Source organism: Sciurus carolinensis, chromosome 12 (assembly GCF_902686445.1).
Source record: "Sciurus carolinensis chromosome 12, mSciCar1.2, whole genome shotgun sequence".
Lineage (NCBI taxonomy): Eukaryota > Metazoa > Chordata > Mammalia > Rodentia > Sciuridae > Sciurus > Sciurus carolinensis.
Genome location: NC_062224.1, coordinates 7,037,127 through 7,053,148, shown reverse-complemented (window position 1 = coordinate 7,053,148; position 16,022 = coordinate 7,037,127). Strand labels below are relative to the sequence as shown.

At 43.1% G+C, this 16,022-nt stretch overlaps 1 protein-coding gene across 7 annotated transcripts in view; it reads left to right on the top strand.

Moving 5' to 3' along the window:
* The window catches only part of Dip2c (disco interacting protein 2 homolog C), a 375,118-nt gene that overhangs the window by 234,528 nt on the left and 124,568 nt on the right, over positions 1–16,022 (top strand). For all 7 annotated transcript variants that reach the window (XM_047520293.1, XM_047520292.1, XM_047520290.1 and 4 more), the window contains 2 exons: positions 2,133–2,258; positions 7,072–7,281. In XM_047520293.1, the coding sequence (XP_047376249.1) occupies positions 2,133–2,258; positions 7,072–7,281 (336 nt within the window). The remainder of the gene's footprint in view (positions 1–2,132; positions 2,259–7,071; positions 7,282–16,022) is intronic.

Here is a 16,022-nt window from a genome sequence, read left to right as displayed (position 1 = left end):
AATTATTTAATTGCAGTGCAAAAGTAGCATCTTAACCCTGGAAGAACATGACAGACACCACCTTTACCTGTGGAGGACAACTGCCTGCCATGGCCCAAATCTGATTACAAGGACATTGGAAAGAAGAAAACCAAAACCCAAATCCAAGGATGGGCTACAAAACAGCTGGCCTGTACTCATTAAAATTTCAAATTTCTAGAAAATTTGAGAAACTTACAGATGGAGGAGAATAAAGATAATGTGACAAATGCAGTCCTTAGTGTCCTGGGTTCCATCAGAAACTGGGAAGACCAAGTAACCATCAAGGAAATTACGGGGGTAATTTACACTAGCCGAATGTGGACTTCGGATTAGATAGCAGAAGTAGATTATTGAATGTGCAGATGTTGAGGATGCTTTCTTGGGTTTTAGGAACTACCCTGCTTACGTTCACAGGGTTCAGAAGACAATGCCTGGAGGGACGGAGGGGAGCGAGAGCAAGCCGTGGGTAGAGTGCGGACCGCTGGCGAAGCGGCGTGGAAGCTTAACAGGGGATCGTCTGCATTCTTGTGGATCTTAACAAACTTGAAATCATTCATTTAGAAGGGAGACTATGTAAAACTGACAGTGTTTGATTTGTGGAAAACAAATATTTTCTGTCATTTGATAAGCTCTTTAGTTGTAGGCCCACGAGCCCGTGTCATTCAATTACTGGTTTTTGACCAGAAACTTAGGAAAGCAGTGACCAGAAAACTAGGTTTCTGTCTTCAAGTACTTTGAGTCTTCTTGAGAAGAAAAGACTAGTGCACACCAAAGGCAAACAAGGCAAAACAGTGCAATCACGTGATGGTGGTAAACAGGGAGGGTCCCGTGTGCGTGCCAGATGGCAGTGTTTTTGGCTCTCTGGGTGATTGTGGCCTGTGTCCTTCCACCATGTGAGAGCAGCCAGAGACTACACGGATGAGCCGTGTGGTAGGCCCAAGAACCATTCTTGACACAAAGAGCTGGAGGCTGAATGTGGCCGATAGGCTTTGTTGGACCAGCCACCCAAAAATGTAAACCAGTCAGTCCTCTGGCAGAGAACTGGGTTGATCAAGGTCGGCCTTGGAGAAGATTTCTGGAAGGAGCTGCGATGTCTGCAGGCACCTAAGACACAACTGAAAGCGTTGGAGCATAATGGTGGTAGAGGTCTTGGAGGTCATCACAGCTGGAGTGGATTCCCAGCTGTGCTGCTTATCAGTTTTATAACTTAGGGAGATTTTTAACCTCTGATTGCTTATTATGAAGTGGGAATAATCAGGGTCCTGCCTTCTCAGCATCGTTTAGAATACCACGAGGGTTGTCCTCATTCCTGGACTCTGACTTGCAACTGGTCTTACGGCATTTCCTACAGTCTTCTCCACAGCCTTCAGAATGGGCCCACCAAAAGGAAGTAGGTTCATGCCCACCCTGCCCCACTTAAAATAGCCCGAGACTTTGGCCATGCCCATAATGCCTGCACGCACCTTCCCTCACCCTGTGGCCTTCACCCCCACTCCCAGTCAGCTCCACCCCATTCTCAGTTCAGAGCCTCTTTGGTGGATTTCCCCAGTGCCTTGGGAAAGATGCTCATCTTTACAACTCTTGGCTCTTCATTTTCAGTCCAATTTCATGCTAAGGGAACTTTCCATTAGATACTTGACCCTTTGGGACTCTACAGAGTAGGCATTCAATAAATACATGGTGAACTGAGAAAATGGGTTAACATCCATGAAGTGCCTAACACAGTGCCTGGCCCATCACTGTATGCTCAGTAAGTGTAGGCTGCAACCATTACTAACTAGTTGCAAGGTGTGTGTACACCCTCAACAGTACATTAAGGCTCCAACATGTGACCTACAGAAATATCCAAAAACCCAGGTCACCTGAAGAAAAATCACAGAACAGTTGATAGCCAAGGTTTAATCATTTATGCCAATTCTGTGATAATAAAATGATTGATTAAAGTCTGAATAGATTTTTAAATCTTTCTGTTGAGGCTTTCAGGCTGTTGGGTCTAACTTCTTTCCTTCCCTTCCTGTGGATGAGACTCTGTGCCTCAGGGGAAGGAGGAAGGCACCAGCCTTCAGGATCCTGGCTGAACAGTGCAGTGATTGACTTTCTCTTGGTTTCAGACGTTCATACAGAAGCTGTTCAAGCAGCTCTTGCTAAACACAAAGAAAGGAAGATGGCGGTGCCTATGCCTTCCAAACGCAGGTCCCTGGTTGTACAGACCTCGATGGATGCCTACACGCCTCCAGGTGAGCGACTCATTCTTCTGCTTGAAAGCATTGAGTATGTCTTAGAATTAACTGACTGCTTTCCCCTCAGCCTGTCTTTTTATCTTCCAATATAATGGTGTTATAATTCAGGACTTTATGAACCAGAAGTCCAAAAGCAGTATATAAGTTAAATTAGGAAAGTCTTCTGGATTTTTCATAGACTCATAAATATAACATGTACTTTAAAGTCTTATAAATTTAATTCTTCATACAGAAAAGAGTAGGTATCTGTAGAGCTCTAATTGAAGTCAGATTTTTCTTCAACTTAGACTGGTATATACATATTCTCAAGGTGTTATAAATACGCTGTTGTATTGTCAAAGAGATGAAAAACATTGGACAGTTACCTGAATCAGCTGTCATCAAACTTTGTGAGGTGCCACCTAGGATTTTAACTTTTGCAGGCCAGAAGGTCTCTGTGACAGTTGCCATTGTAGTGTGAAAGCATCCATAAGCAGAATGTCAGTTGATGGATATGGTGTCGCAATAAAACTTTATTTATAAAAACAGGCAGTGGGCCTGATCTGGTCCATAAGCCTGATAACCCCTCATCAAAATGACAGTAGGTAATATCTTGTTTCTGTTATGCTATTAGTTTGGTTTCCGTTTCTGTAAAATACCTGAGGGAAGTTCAAAAGCGTGACTTCTACATTTGCTTGGCTCTAGTTTGGGCCTGGCTTTGTTGCAGTATAGCAGATGGCATCATGGCAGGTTCAAGAGGGAGGGAGCACCTGGAGAAATGGTAAACTGGAGGGATTCAGGACCAGCCTTGCTCTTTTTATAAATATTTACTGTGTCAGGAACTAAGGAAGATACTGCAAGAGCTCTGTTAGTTTCTCTGGGGCACACCAGAGAACCTTGCACTAGGACCAACTTCTTTTTTTTTTTTTTTTTTTTTTTTTTGGTGCTGGGGATCGAACCCAAGGCCTTGTGCTTGCAAGGCAAGCGCTCTACCAACTGAGCTATCTCCCCAGCCCTAGGACCAACTTCTTGAAGGTTCTACCACCTCCTAACATTCTCAAACTGAGCACCATCTTCCAGCACATTAACCTTTGGAGGACAAACTTGAACCATATGCAAACTAGAGTGGTTATATAATATTGCTTTTATTTTATCGGGAATTCTGTGTAACTACCCAAGTTCTCTGTTTTACTCTACCCCAAATACTTAGAAACTTTATTCTCTACCCCAAATACTTAGAAACCTTATCTCATCATCTTCAAAAACCAAAATAAAACAAATTATTCTGGTGTCTACTAGAAAAAGAAAGAATTGAACCTACTTTCTGATCTGTTTGAGATTTTTGTTTCTAATGCTTTTCATGTCTGTGTTTGTCTGCATTCTGTTGTTAATGATGTAGTGTTATGAACTACATAATTTACTTAATTTTATGTACTTTGAGTGTATTCCTGGAGTGGAATTACTGTGTCAAGCTTTGACAGACTGCCCCTTTGATTCCAAAGTGGCTCCACCATTTTATATTCCCACCAGTACATGAGCATGCCAGGTGCTCCGTGCCTTCACCAGTGGTTGGTGTTCTCTGTATTTTTAAAGTAGCCATTCTAGTGGATGGTAGTGGAAAAGTATGTCTTTGTGGTTTTAATTTTCATGTCACTGACAACTAAGGATAGTAAGTCTCCTTTAATGTGCTTGGTAATTATTTGTAAAAATTAATTGAAACATCTGTTTGGATTTTTGCTCATTAACATGAAATATAATGGATTTATCTTGCTAGATTTTTAGTTTTTTATACAAGCTGAATATAATTCCTTTACATGTATACAATTTACAAACTATGGTTTGTCTTTTCATTTCTTAATGGTATCTGGTGGTAGACTAGTGTGCCTGCCCCACCAAATATATCCTATCCTAGTCCCTGGATATGTGATCTGACATCATAAAAGGGACTCTTCAGATGTTGAATTTAAAGATGTTGAGATGGATCACTTAGATTTCCCCTGAAGCTCCAGAAGGAGCACACTCCTGTCCAAACCTTGATTTTAGGCTTTGACTTGCAGAACTGTAAGATAATGAGTGTGTGTGTGTTACAAGCCAGTGTGTGTCGATAGTGACATGTGTTAGCCATAGAAAATAGTCTTTGGAAAAGGAGTTTATTTTTATGAAGTCCAATTCATCAATTTTAATTTTATGGATTGTGTTTTTGGAAGCTTTAGAAGTTTCAGTCCTTTCATGTAGGTCTGTGATCTGTTTTGAGTTAATTTTTGTGTGTTTTGAGGTAAGGATCTGAGTGAGTTTGTTTTTGGGTTGTTTATGTTGCTTTTCAGAAGGGTATTTTTACTTTTTGGTCTTGGTTAGAGGATGCACAGTTGACCCTGCAGCATTTGAAGAGACTATTTCTTATTGAGTTGTCTGTGGACCTTTATCAAAAATAAATTGGCCACAAACGTGAGACTGTATTTCTGAATTCAGTTCTGTTCCCCTGATAGACAGTAGACATATGCCTATCCTCGAGCAATCAATACTACTGTCTTAATTACTGCAACTTTTAAAAAGTTTTAAATTCAGGTAGTGAAGTCCTTCATTTTAATTTTCCTTTTTCAAAATTATTGCAGCTACTTTAGGTCGTCTGTGTTTTCAAATAAACTTTAGAATAAGCACTCAATTTCTACACCCTTCCCCCCAAAAAAAGCTTTCTGGGATTTTATTAACAATTGCCTTGGACTTGTGGATCAATTTGAGGACATGATGGAGTTTTCCAATCTGTGACATGAGTAAATGCATATTAAATTTCCATTTATTTGAGTCTTATTTAATTTCTCTTGGTGATGTTTCATATTTCAGTATATAAGTTTTGCACATCTTTGTTATGTATTTTACTCAGTATTTTGTTGATACTGTTGCAAAGGAAATTTTAGGATTGTTCACAGCTACTATTTATGTATTTAACTCATATATCTGTGATCCTGATGAAATCATATTTTTTTCAGGAATATTTTGGTGGATTCCTTGCAGTTTTCTACATTCAGATGAACAGGTCATCTGTGAAAAAGAAACTTCTTTCTTCCCATTTTGGATATCTTTATTATTCATGAATTTATTGTTTTATTAGCTACAACCTTCCAGATAATGTTGAGCAGAAGTGATAAAAGGGACATCCTTGGCTTGTTCTTAGTCTCTAGAGAAGTGCATTTTCTCTTTTACCATTAAATACAGTGTTAGCTGTGGGTTTTTCATAAATATCATGTGGCACATTGAGGAAATTTCCTTGTATTCCTAGTTGGTTGAGAATTTTAATCTTGAATTAGTGTTAGATTTTATCAAATACTTTATCTGTGTTAAGATATGACTTTTTAAAGTTTACACACTGTGTGACATACACTTTTGAATGTTAAGTCTACCTTAATTCCCGTTTGTAATGTTAAATCTAGTCAGCAGTTAGTCGTGATTCTTCCATTTTGTGTAGCTTGTTTAGTTTGCTAATACTTTGTGGAGAATTTTTGTGTCTGTAGCAGGAGGAATGTTACTCCAGGGTTTCCTAGTGAGAAGGTCAGGGGGTATTAAAGAATTAAAAGGTTGCCCGGACAGGGGCCTGAAAGGCTTCCTGGGGAAATGGTCATTTTCAGTATGGGTGTATATGTACAAAAGCTGAGTGTAAATATGTAAAATGTATAAATTTCACTTTATACAGATTGTATTTTCATATAAACTAAGTTATATGTATGTAGGAGGAGATTGCTTGATATTGTCACTTTACTAACCAATTTCTAACAATCTTTTTAAATTTCGAGATAGCATAGGTTATGTGACTCATGGGTCACGTGTGAAGAGTCATTTGTTTTAAAACACCATGTCTTGGCATTAGTTATCACTGTCGTTCCTCTTAACTGTTCTGGAGGTGCTCATATGCCTTCTTGCTTCTTGGCATCTTATCTAAGTCACCAGTAGGTACAAAGGATCCTGAGTGTGAATCCTGTAGTGAAGCTTAAGTAACAAATACTCCAATGATTCATTTTTGATTGTGCTTGCTAAATGGAAACTTATGAAATGGAAAATTTGCCATTAATTTCAATGAAAACAATTGATGCGATGTATTTGAGCCTAACCTATGTTACCTAGTTTTCACACATAGAAAAATAAAGCAATTGGATAATGAGATTTCATAAGAAATGAGTACTGTAAAAATAAAGAGATTTAGTTTGTGTATCAAATTGTAAGGCGAAGAAACCTTGTGGCATGCACCAGCAGAAGGGGCAGAGACCTCAGGAGCCTGCAGGTTGGTGAAGAGGAGTTGGAGCCCTCCATATAAGAGGCGTTCTTGTTTTGACACCATTTCTTCATCAGTCCCTCAATCTTGGAGGAAGCACATGGGTGTCTTATGTTGGCTCAGAGCCTAAAAAATGTAGCTCAGAGCATTTCAGGACTACCAAGGGCTAAAACTGTCACACTTTGAAACACATGAAAGTAGCACAGGCTCTGGACGTCCCTTAGAAAGTGCAGCTCCATCCTTGTCACCTTGGTAGATGCATGCAAAGAAAACATCGATTTCTTCCCAAAGTGTTGTGTGGGAAAATTGGTGAGTTTGTTTAGTCTGATATTATAACATCAAAATAAATGTTTTAGAGCAAATATGGCATGAAAAACTCATACTGAGGTGGAAAAAAGGAAAAAGATGCATTATTCGAAAGGTGAAATGACTTCTTAAGGGTGTTTGAAGCAAAAAAATCATTGAACAGTTAAATGAGGTGAGGCAGTGTGGCATGTTGGGAGAGGGTTGAGACCGAGGGGCTTCTGTGCCACAGCAGATGGCAACCATGTCTCCTGTTCCACGTAGATACCTCTTCTGGCTCGGAAGACGAAGGTTCGGTGCAGGGTGATTCCCAGGGAACCCCCACCTCCAGCCAGGGCAGCATCAACATGGAGCACTGGATCAGCCAAGCCATCCATGGCTCCACCACGTCCACCACCTCCTCCTCCTCCACACAGAGCGGGGGCAGCGGGGCCGCCCACAGGCTGGCTGACGTCATGGCCCAGACGCACATAGGTGAGTGCCCTGCTGGCTGGCTCCCCGCCTTTCCTGGTACTGGTTTGTTCTGCTGTTATCTGGGCGAGCACTAGGTAGCAGAGTCCCTTGTTTACGTGTTCTCTTCTGTTTGTATTCTGGCTGCAGAATCCATCTGATGGACACAGCATGGAGCCCCTCTGATGCTTGGGGTGCTTTGGTTTGTACTGTTTTCTGGAACTTCACTACACCAATCTCCCCACAGCTGGAATTTTGGGAGCTGTCTATAAAGGAATGCCTTCTTGGTCATGGGGGAAATTTGCAGCCATGTCTGCTTATGTGTTTTCATCTCACTTATGCTAAAATATGCTCATAAATGATGTTTCTCGTAGTGCTGATAAACAAGATGGAATTTCAAAGTAGAGTTGCATTACTTTGGGAGCCACTTGAAGTCAGGGGACCTTAATCACCACCGTTTTATGCTGTTTTCTGCTGTACGCATTGAGATTCTTATTTGTATGTAGGGTCTGTAAAAAGGGAGATCTTCTGGATTAGTGAAGACAGACTTGGGAAATGTTTCCCTAAGACTTTTGAAAATAGTGAAAAGGAGATGAAGTAAGAATTGTTAGAGGAAAAGAATCAGAACGTTTTAGATGACTTGGTAGCTGTATGAATTATGGGTGACGATACACATTGTTCTGCCTCCACCAGGCCAGTGTGCCTGCCACACAATATGCCTAGGCAGCCCTATGTGCAGAGGAAAGGGAGGACACCCATGTCTGTTCTCACCCATTTTCTACTATGGATTAAGAAGTTCCAAAGAGTTGAGTGACAAAAAGTCTCCTTATGGTGAATTACTTGTGTTGAATATGGCTCACTGTGGTCTGTCCATTAAAACAGCAAGTCAGGCCCAGGGGGGTGCTGCTCATGTGTGGTCATGAGAGCATGAGACCCAGTTGTAGACTGTCGGTCTGTACTACTGTGGACCCCCCTCATGTCCTCAGCACTGCATGTCAGGGAGTGGTAACTGTAACGAGTGGGTCACATACTCCAAGTCATCTCAGGTGCCAGAGTGTTTATTTCCAGATCCTTAACTACTTGGACAGACAAGGGACTTGAGACCCATAGTTTGGTATTATCTCAGCCCCATTTGCTCTCCATGAATGAAGCTGAAGTTAAAAGCCTGTCTTTTCACATCTTTCTGAGACAGTTTGTCAAATGCTGGGAGAGTGCAGACGCTCTCCGTTCTCCCAGGGACACCCCTCTGGTCTTGATGTCACTTCTCCCTGCTTTAGATTTTTAGTGGGGGGGAGATGGGAGAAACGATTTATTTTCTTTGTGCCACAGAAGAGTTGGGATTAAAAAAAGAAATATGGGGACATTTTTACAAGTTTTTCGAGTAATTCCTGAAAGCAAAGTGGTATTATTACAGTTTAACACATTTCTGGCAAACTAGACACTGCTTTTTGTGAACTGAAACCTGTTTGAGATCACAGAAAGTTATGCATTTAATAGAACTTTGTTCCCCTTAAGTGTTTTTAGACAATACAATTTCTTGAACATGTTGGGACCCAGGATGGCAACTGAGACCTTGTCAGCTTTACCTGACACACCTAGGCAGGAAAGTCCACATGACCTCTGCTACTTGGAAGGATTCATATTTTCCAATTTTGTTCACTTTCAAGGAGGTGTTCAGAACCTTACCAAGAGGAACACATGTTTTTGAACAAATTAATCACTGCATTTGGCTTTCCCTGTGTGAGTTTACACTTGGAATTCAGGAGGAAATTATAGCATGGAGAATTAAATTTATCCAAACTATAAAAGGTTGCATTACTCATGTACATCAAGGCTCAATGTAACCTAAATATAACTCCTCAGTGTGTGACATTTCAGTAATTTCTCATTTGGCACAAAGATATATTCCTAGAATATCTGGGAATGTTCTGTTAAGTATGAAATATTTTTGGAAAGAAATCAGTGACAAAATAAACCTAATGAGACTTAGAATACTTTATTCCTGTGACAAAACAAAAGAGGTAGAGAAGTCGGGGTTGGCAGGGTTTGACCTCTTGTTGAAATCATCAAAGGCCTACGCATGAGAAAATAGCATGAGTGAGCCTGGGGGATTTAAAAAAACGAACTCCGGCAGAACCGGCCCCAGCCATGTTTGCTGGTCCCCGGGGTGAAGAGCTGGAGACGGCAGAGGCTTCTTTTGCTAGAGTAGGAGAGAAGCTAAGGGGTTGAAGACCACACGGTTTCCTCCACAGCGGGGCCATTCTTCTGCTCTGTTGTTGAAACAGGATCTCAAGTTTGTTGTAGATTGTTGGCCAGATTTCATTATGCCAACAGTTACGTAGGGATGTCTCCATGACATCACCGTGCTGGTTTAGGCAAGGACGCACGGATCCCTTTGCAGATGGCTTTTTCGCTTTTCTCCTGCTCTGCTTGCTGTGTGTCTCCCAAGGTGCGCCTGTTACTCTCACCCAGCAGAGCCTGACGGGCGGCTCCACCTGAGGATGCCAACCCTGGCGGTGCAGGAAGATCAGCCCTGCCCTCTGTGGCACCCCTGCACTGCAGACCCCTCCATTGTGAGAACCCGGGTGACGCTTCGTGTTATCAGAGCATATTTGTCAGGAACTTATGATTAGAAACGAAGGGGCTCACATTCTAAAATATTTTATCAGTACCAAATGTGGAGCATAGCTCATAATAAGCATTTTTAGTGGGATGGTTTTAAACTTCAAGAGGTCTATTTGTAAAAAATTGTTCAGATTAAAATACTATGGGAATTATTCAGCAAAAGAGATAAGGAGAGAGATTGAAGAGATACTGAATACACTTCCAGAATAAAAAGAACAATGATAGATGCATGTTACATATTTAGAATAAACTTCATATATTTAGGATATTGGACTTATATATGGCTTTTCTCCTTTTTCAGCTCCAAACATATTACCCTTTAGTCCTTTGATGCTCTGCTCTGCTGACGTTGTCACAGCGTGTTTTAGGGATGCATTTTTCATTAGCCACATATTCATAAAGTAACTGCTGTTTCCAGAGCACTTTGAAATCGAGTAAACATAAATGTGGCTTTCAGTACATGCTGTTTGTAATAACCACCACATTCTCATCAAATTTCTTGCATCCGTTCCTGCTAAGAAGATAGGAAGTCAACAGGCAATCATGTTCACCCTGGAGGTTTACATACTTGTTGGTTACATAATTATCAGGGTCTGGCAGTTGTGCATTTTAATTCTAGATTGTGCTAGAATAATAGCCAGTATCGTGATAAATCACCCCATTTATTATGTATAATCATCTTAAGTGTTGTTGATACTTGGCAAACATGTCCTAATATATCAACCTGTAGGTTGGCGATGTTGGTCCAACCTGTCTGCTTAGGTCTGGGATCTCCCTGCTATGCCCACACCTCTTAGCTGGAGAATTCTTGCAGCTAGAACTTCATAATTTTAGAGCAGCTCAGCAAATTTTTCCTATAAAGGGCCAGAATAAATATTTTAAGCTCTGCGGTCCACGTGGCCCTGTTGCAACTATTCAGCTCTGTTGTTAAGCACAAAAGCAGTTGTAGACAATATGCAAGCAAACTGGAGTAGCCGCTTACCAATAATACTTTATAAAAACAGGTGGCAGTCAAACCACTATCTGTAGTTTGCCAACCCCTGTTTTAGAGTTTCAGATCCATTAATGGGGCAGGAAAAAATGATGGACCTGCATTAACTTAGCAACAGGCAGAATGGAAACCCTTCCAGCAATGAAATTCAGAACCACGCCTGCTTTTGATTCTTGGCCACAGTTCCTCGGTTGCGTGTCGTGGGGTAGCTGAGGATCTGGTCATAGTATGGGTCTTGCTGGCTCCCTCCTGTCCCTTCTGGCCTCATGTTTCTCCCCCTTGCAAGCTGTCGATCCCTTGCTGCCCTATCAGTATTGTTAAAACACAGGTGTGGTCCTGTCTGTTGCCACCAAAATGCTTTCACAATTCTCAATCTTTTGAAATTGATTAGATTTACTTGGACTTTATAAAAATCCAAATAAAAATTTGGAGGCCCCAAAGTATCCTAGTCCTTCATCCACTTCACGCTCCATTCTGCAGGAGGTTGGTGCTCCATTTTGCAGGAATACTAATTGATCTCACTTACACATGAATGTACATAATAGAAATACATCCATTTACATCTTCTTCCCCCCAATGTTTAAATGCATTTAACTCAAAATACTAACAGTCATTTGTACCTTTGTGCTCCTGAGTTTCACAGATTTTCTTTCTTTTTTTTTTTTTTTTAGTAATTTATTTATTTTGATTTCCTTAGAGCTCTTGAGAGGAAAAGACACATAGGGCAAAGATGGCCAGAAGAACCCTCCCCTGGCTGCATGAAGGGAGGTCTTGCAGTTATTACCACATGGTTGCGGGAACTTGGGGTACTGTGGTGTTTAGTTTCCTTGGCCACAGCGAGGAGTAAATTGTAGTAGCTTGTTTTGCAGATCTCATCTTTGTGGGATTTTCGTGGCATAAACATGAAGAAAAACCAGTCAAGATCTGAGTAGCAACATGGTTCTGTGGTTCTGTCAACCTTGACTCTCAGAACCATGACTGAGAAATGTTTGCGGTTAGAACCATAGAAGCCTTTTCTAACCATCTCTTGGTATCATCTACAGATGATTTGTCTGCAGATTTGAAGAGCAACTGAGAGTCGCCATTAGCACTATAACACACACAATGGGAAAATTAATCTGTAGAAGACAAAGTTAAACAAAGAGTGTTGTTTTGTCTCTGGATGATCATTACGGCAGGTGTTGGGTTTTGAATCCTAATGTACACGCCTGGATAGATCCTTCATGTCACTTTAGGTTGCATGTCACTTTAGGTTGAGGCCAGTTACAGCTGCATTCCCTTAGAGCCAACAGAAATAGACTTGATCTAGTGGGACTGAGGAGGGAAGTCTCACCTTCTGATTAATTGCAAATGGAAGACAGCATCAGTGCAGTGAGTGTCCAGGTATCTAGAGGCCAAAAGAGCAAAACTGGGTGCTGACACAAGGTATGTCCCTCTCCTTTCCACGCCGTTCCAGATGGCTCTTAGTGTGAATTGTCTTTTGTCTCGGTCACGTCTGAAGAAGTTTGGCAGGGGAGGGATTTACACCTGAGAGAATCCAGATTCGGCCTGCCTGTGCTCCAGCAATTCTCTGAAACAGCCTGGGCCTGCATCCCTCCACACTTTTGTAGCCTCCCCTGGGAAGGCAGGCCTGGAGTCAGGACACCAGAGCAGGCTGCATTGAGAAGAAGGTGAATCTTGTCCCCTTGCTCCATTCACCTGAGCATGCTCACCTAGATACCTGGTTCTGTATCTCCAAGTAGACCGTTTGCTACCAATCAGGAAATGAACAGCTGGACAGACAGGGTGGTCTGATGGACCTGTCCCCTGGGGACCCCCTTTTCAGGTGGGCACATATTTCTTCCTTGCTTTTACTGAACAGTGGTGGTGGATTTAATCCACCTAGGGATCCTAGGGGTTAGATGTTCTTTATATATGCAAAGTTAGCCTCCTTTGAGAGCTTTATTCATTATCCGTTGTCAATTAGTAGAACACTAATTGCTTTCTACATATTAAAACTGAATTTTCAACTTTTTATCTCAAGTTATTTGGAGACCAAAAATTAATTAACATGGCCTACACGTGGGATCTGTCACCATTGGCCATTTGGGACTCTGTCATAGAATTAGGCTGTTTCTTTTTAGCCAGTGTTAGAACCGGGGCATTTCATCACTGTCGAGTGTTCATGAATCGACTCATTCACACTTCACTTGTTGAACCCTTCCTCCGACGTTTGTTGAGCTTGGCAGGTGTGGGCGGGGTGTTCTGCAGCCTGAGTGTCTGAGGAGCATCTTCCCTAACTGTGCACGCCAGGGAGTTGGTGTGAGCAGAGACCTGCAAGAGTACTTGGTTAGGAAGGAGTCACCCAAGCAAGTTCAGCAGGCAGGACCAGCCAATGCCCTGAAGTGGGTCACGGCCTGGAGACTGTGGGGCCTGGAGACTGTGGGGCCCGTTTTGGTGTGAGGGGTAGACTGAAAACCCCTAAGTGGCAGGGAGTGACCCTGGTACTCATGGTCAAAGTAACTTTAGATACCATCATTAAGTGGTTGAAAGACGCTGTCCTCTCTCACCTTCCTGCTGTTCATATCTCACGTTCCAGATTGTGGAAGAACCCACGTCGCCTGCTGAGATTAATAGTGAGGCTAGAGTAGCTGGGACGGAACCTCCCAGTGGGAAAGTTCACAGACTGTTGGGGGAAGCGGAAGCCAAGGCCTGAGAGACAGTTGTAGGGGCGGGATTCACAGTGCCGGTGACAGCCGACGCGGGGCTGGAAGGACGGCTGCCGATTTCTCTTGGTTTTAAAAGCCCTGTGAAACAGATCTGAAGAACAGCGGGCAGCTTAGCTCAGAAGAAATGAACCCCTTTCATGAGAGTCCTGAATTTTCAAAATGCGTGTGGATTTCCTTGGCCCTGTGCCGGTGCTGCTGAGCGCTTGGGACTGTGAACCTGCACTTTCAACCTGAGCCCTGTTCCTTACTCCAGCAAGCATTCCTAGAGCCTGGGTGTGTGCAAGATTCCTGTGAAGAGTCCTCTGAAGGTGGCTCCCCACCTGGTGCAGGAGTCCTGCCCTCCCTCCATCGCCACAGGCACAGTGTGGCACCGTAGTGGCAGCTGCCGAGTTTGTCATCCTGCAGCGAGGACTTATGGGAGTTCTTCAAAAGGAGAGGGAGACGAGGGACATAAATTAATTCGGAAAGCACTCTGAGCCACCCAGCTGTCACTGTTGCTATTTTTTAAGCCGCCAGATGTATGGGCATCCTGTTCCCCACCTCCAGAGTGGGCGCACTGCCCAGCGAAGAGCCTGACCAGGTCGCTGCTGGTGCTGCTTGCTGAAGGGCAGAGGGGCAGTGAACTTGTGTTCTGGCCACTACTGTGTTAGGGGACTAGCAAGTCCGGTTCACCCTGCAGTAGCATCTGGGTTCTCATTTGAAGTAAGCGTACTGCTTGGTCATGAGGAGATGGAGTTCTCCAGAGTAGATCATCTTGAAACATGAACCGGAGAGGAGAGACAGTCCTCAGTGTTGAGGAGGCCGCGGGAACCGTCCTTTTCCCTCCCGCTCACCATGGCACCCAGTGGGGTGTCCTGCCCTTCCACAGTTCCCGGCCCAGCACCCACAGGTCCACTTCTTATCTCCCCACATGTGCCAGTTCCTCTGGGCAGAGATGTAGAAGTGACCCCTAATGATGTGTGTGTGATCGTAAGGGAGCCCACACCTTGTGGCTTACACAGGGGACATTTGCACATTCCCAGTTCCTGAGGTGGAAAACCTACCATTTAGGCATAGGAAGGATTGGTATCCATGAGGCCCGTCCTTGACTGGTTGGGGGCCCTCTTCTGTGTGTCCTCACCTGTTCTCTGTGTATGTGTCACGATCTTTATGAGGACCCAGGCACGTAGGTTGGGGTCCACCCTCACAGACTCATTTTGCTTACAGGGACTGGTTTAAAGTCCCTGTTTCCAAACACACAGTAACATTCTGTGGTACTAGGAGGTGGGCTTCTACCTGTGGATCTGGGGGACACAGTTCTACCTGTAACTGGGGGATGTCCTTGGTAAAGGATGTTCTGAAGGGTTTGTTTCAGGGGCTGATGGCACCTGTCACACCCTCGGACATTCCAGCATCCAGACCGTGTGAAAACTGCGTGTTACGGGCTGCGCTCTTGACTTTGCACCACCACATGGTATTTCTACCTAGTCATGTCCTTGTGCCTGATAACCAAGTTTGAATGCTTGTGGACATTGATTTGCTCAGTTCTCACTGTGTCTGGTAGGTATGGTTCAACTCTTGCAGAACAGGAAGCAGACATGTCAGCCTGGGAACTGTGTTACATACCTGGTGCCAGGTGATTCAGTCCTATGCACTTTGACTCTGACCTTTGGGACCGAGTCCCCAAGGGCTCCTGGGGATAGTGTAGGCAAATGGAGAGGAGCTGGTTATCTAGGGCTGCTACATTTGGAACCGCCCCAGGAACAGACCAATTCTTCCTAGCTGTCAGTCTCTCTCACGTAGAAGCGTATAATAGATGCAAGCTCACTTCTACAGTGTGTTTCATTACTCACAGATTTCTGTATTTGCAAATTTGCCTACTTGCTGAAATTTGTGATGCTCAAAACAGTATTCCGGGATTTTGCAGCCTTCACAGACATGCACAGAGCCTCAAAAAGTTCCATGAGGCACATACTCCCAGCAGAGGTTCAGCAAGACAGCCTGAGCCTTATGGATTCAGTTCTCGGACTGTGAGCATCTTTGTTACGGTCTACTTAATGCCACAGTTTTCTGCATCACAGTTTTAGACATTTTTGTTTGACTATATGAAACAGCCTCCAAGTGTATTACTGGAATGGGCAGAAAAGGGAGCCTGTGAGGAAGAATGCCACTTTCAGCCACAGAAGACAATATGCTCCTGACACACTCAACAATACAAAGGAGATCTCCAGACGTTTCTAATAAGTATTAGTGAGTCAAGATCAATAATATAATATTCAATACTGAAGATTATGAAATGCACTGATAGTCTCTATTAGGCATGCTCTCCTTAATGCTTTAATAAATGTGAAAACTTGTGTCACTCAGCCATTTCAATTCTTTACCATCAATGAATGCTATAAAGGGAAAGCTACTGCTCACTTCACTGAGCATAACACAGCACTTAATACACGTTAGATTGT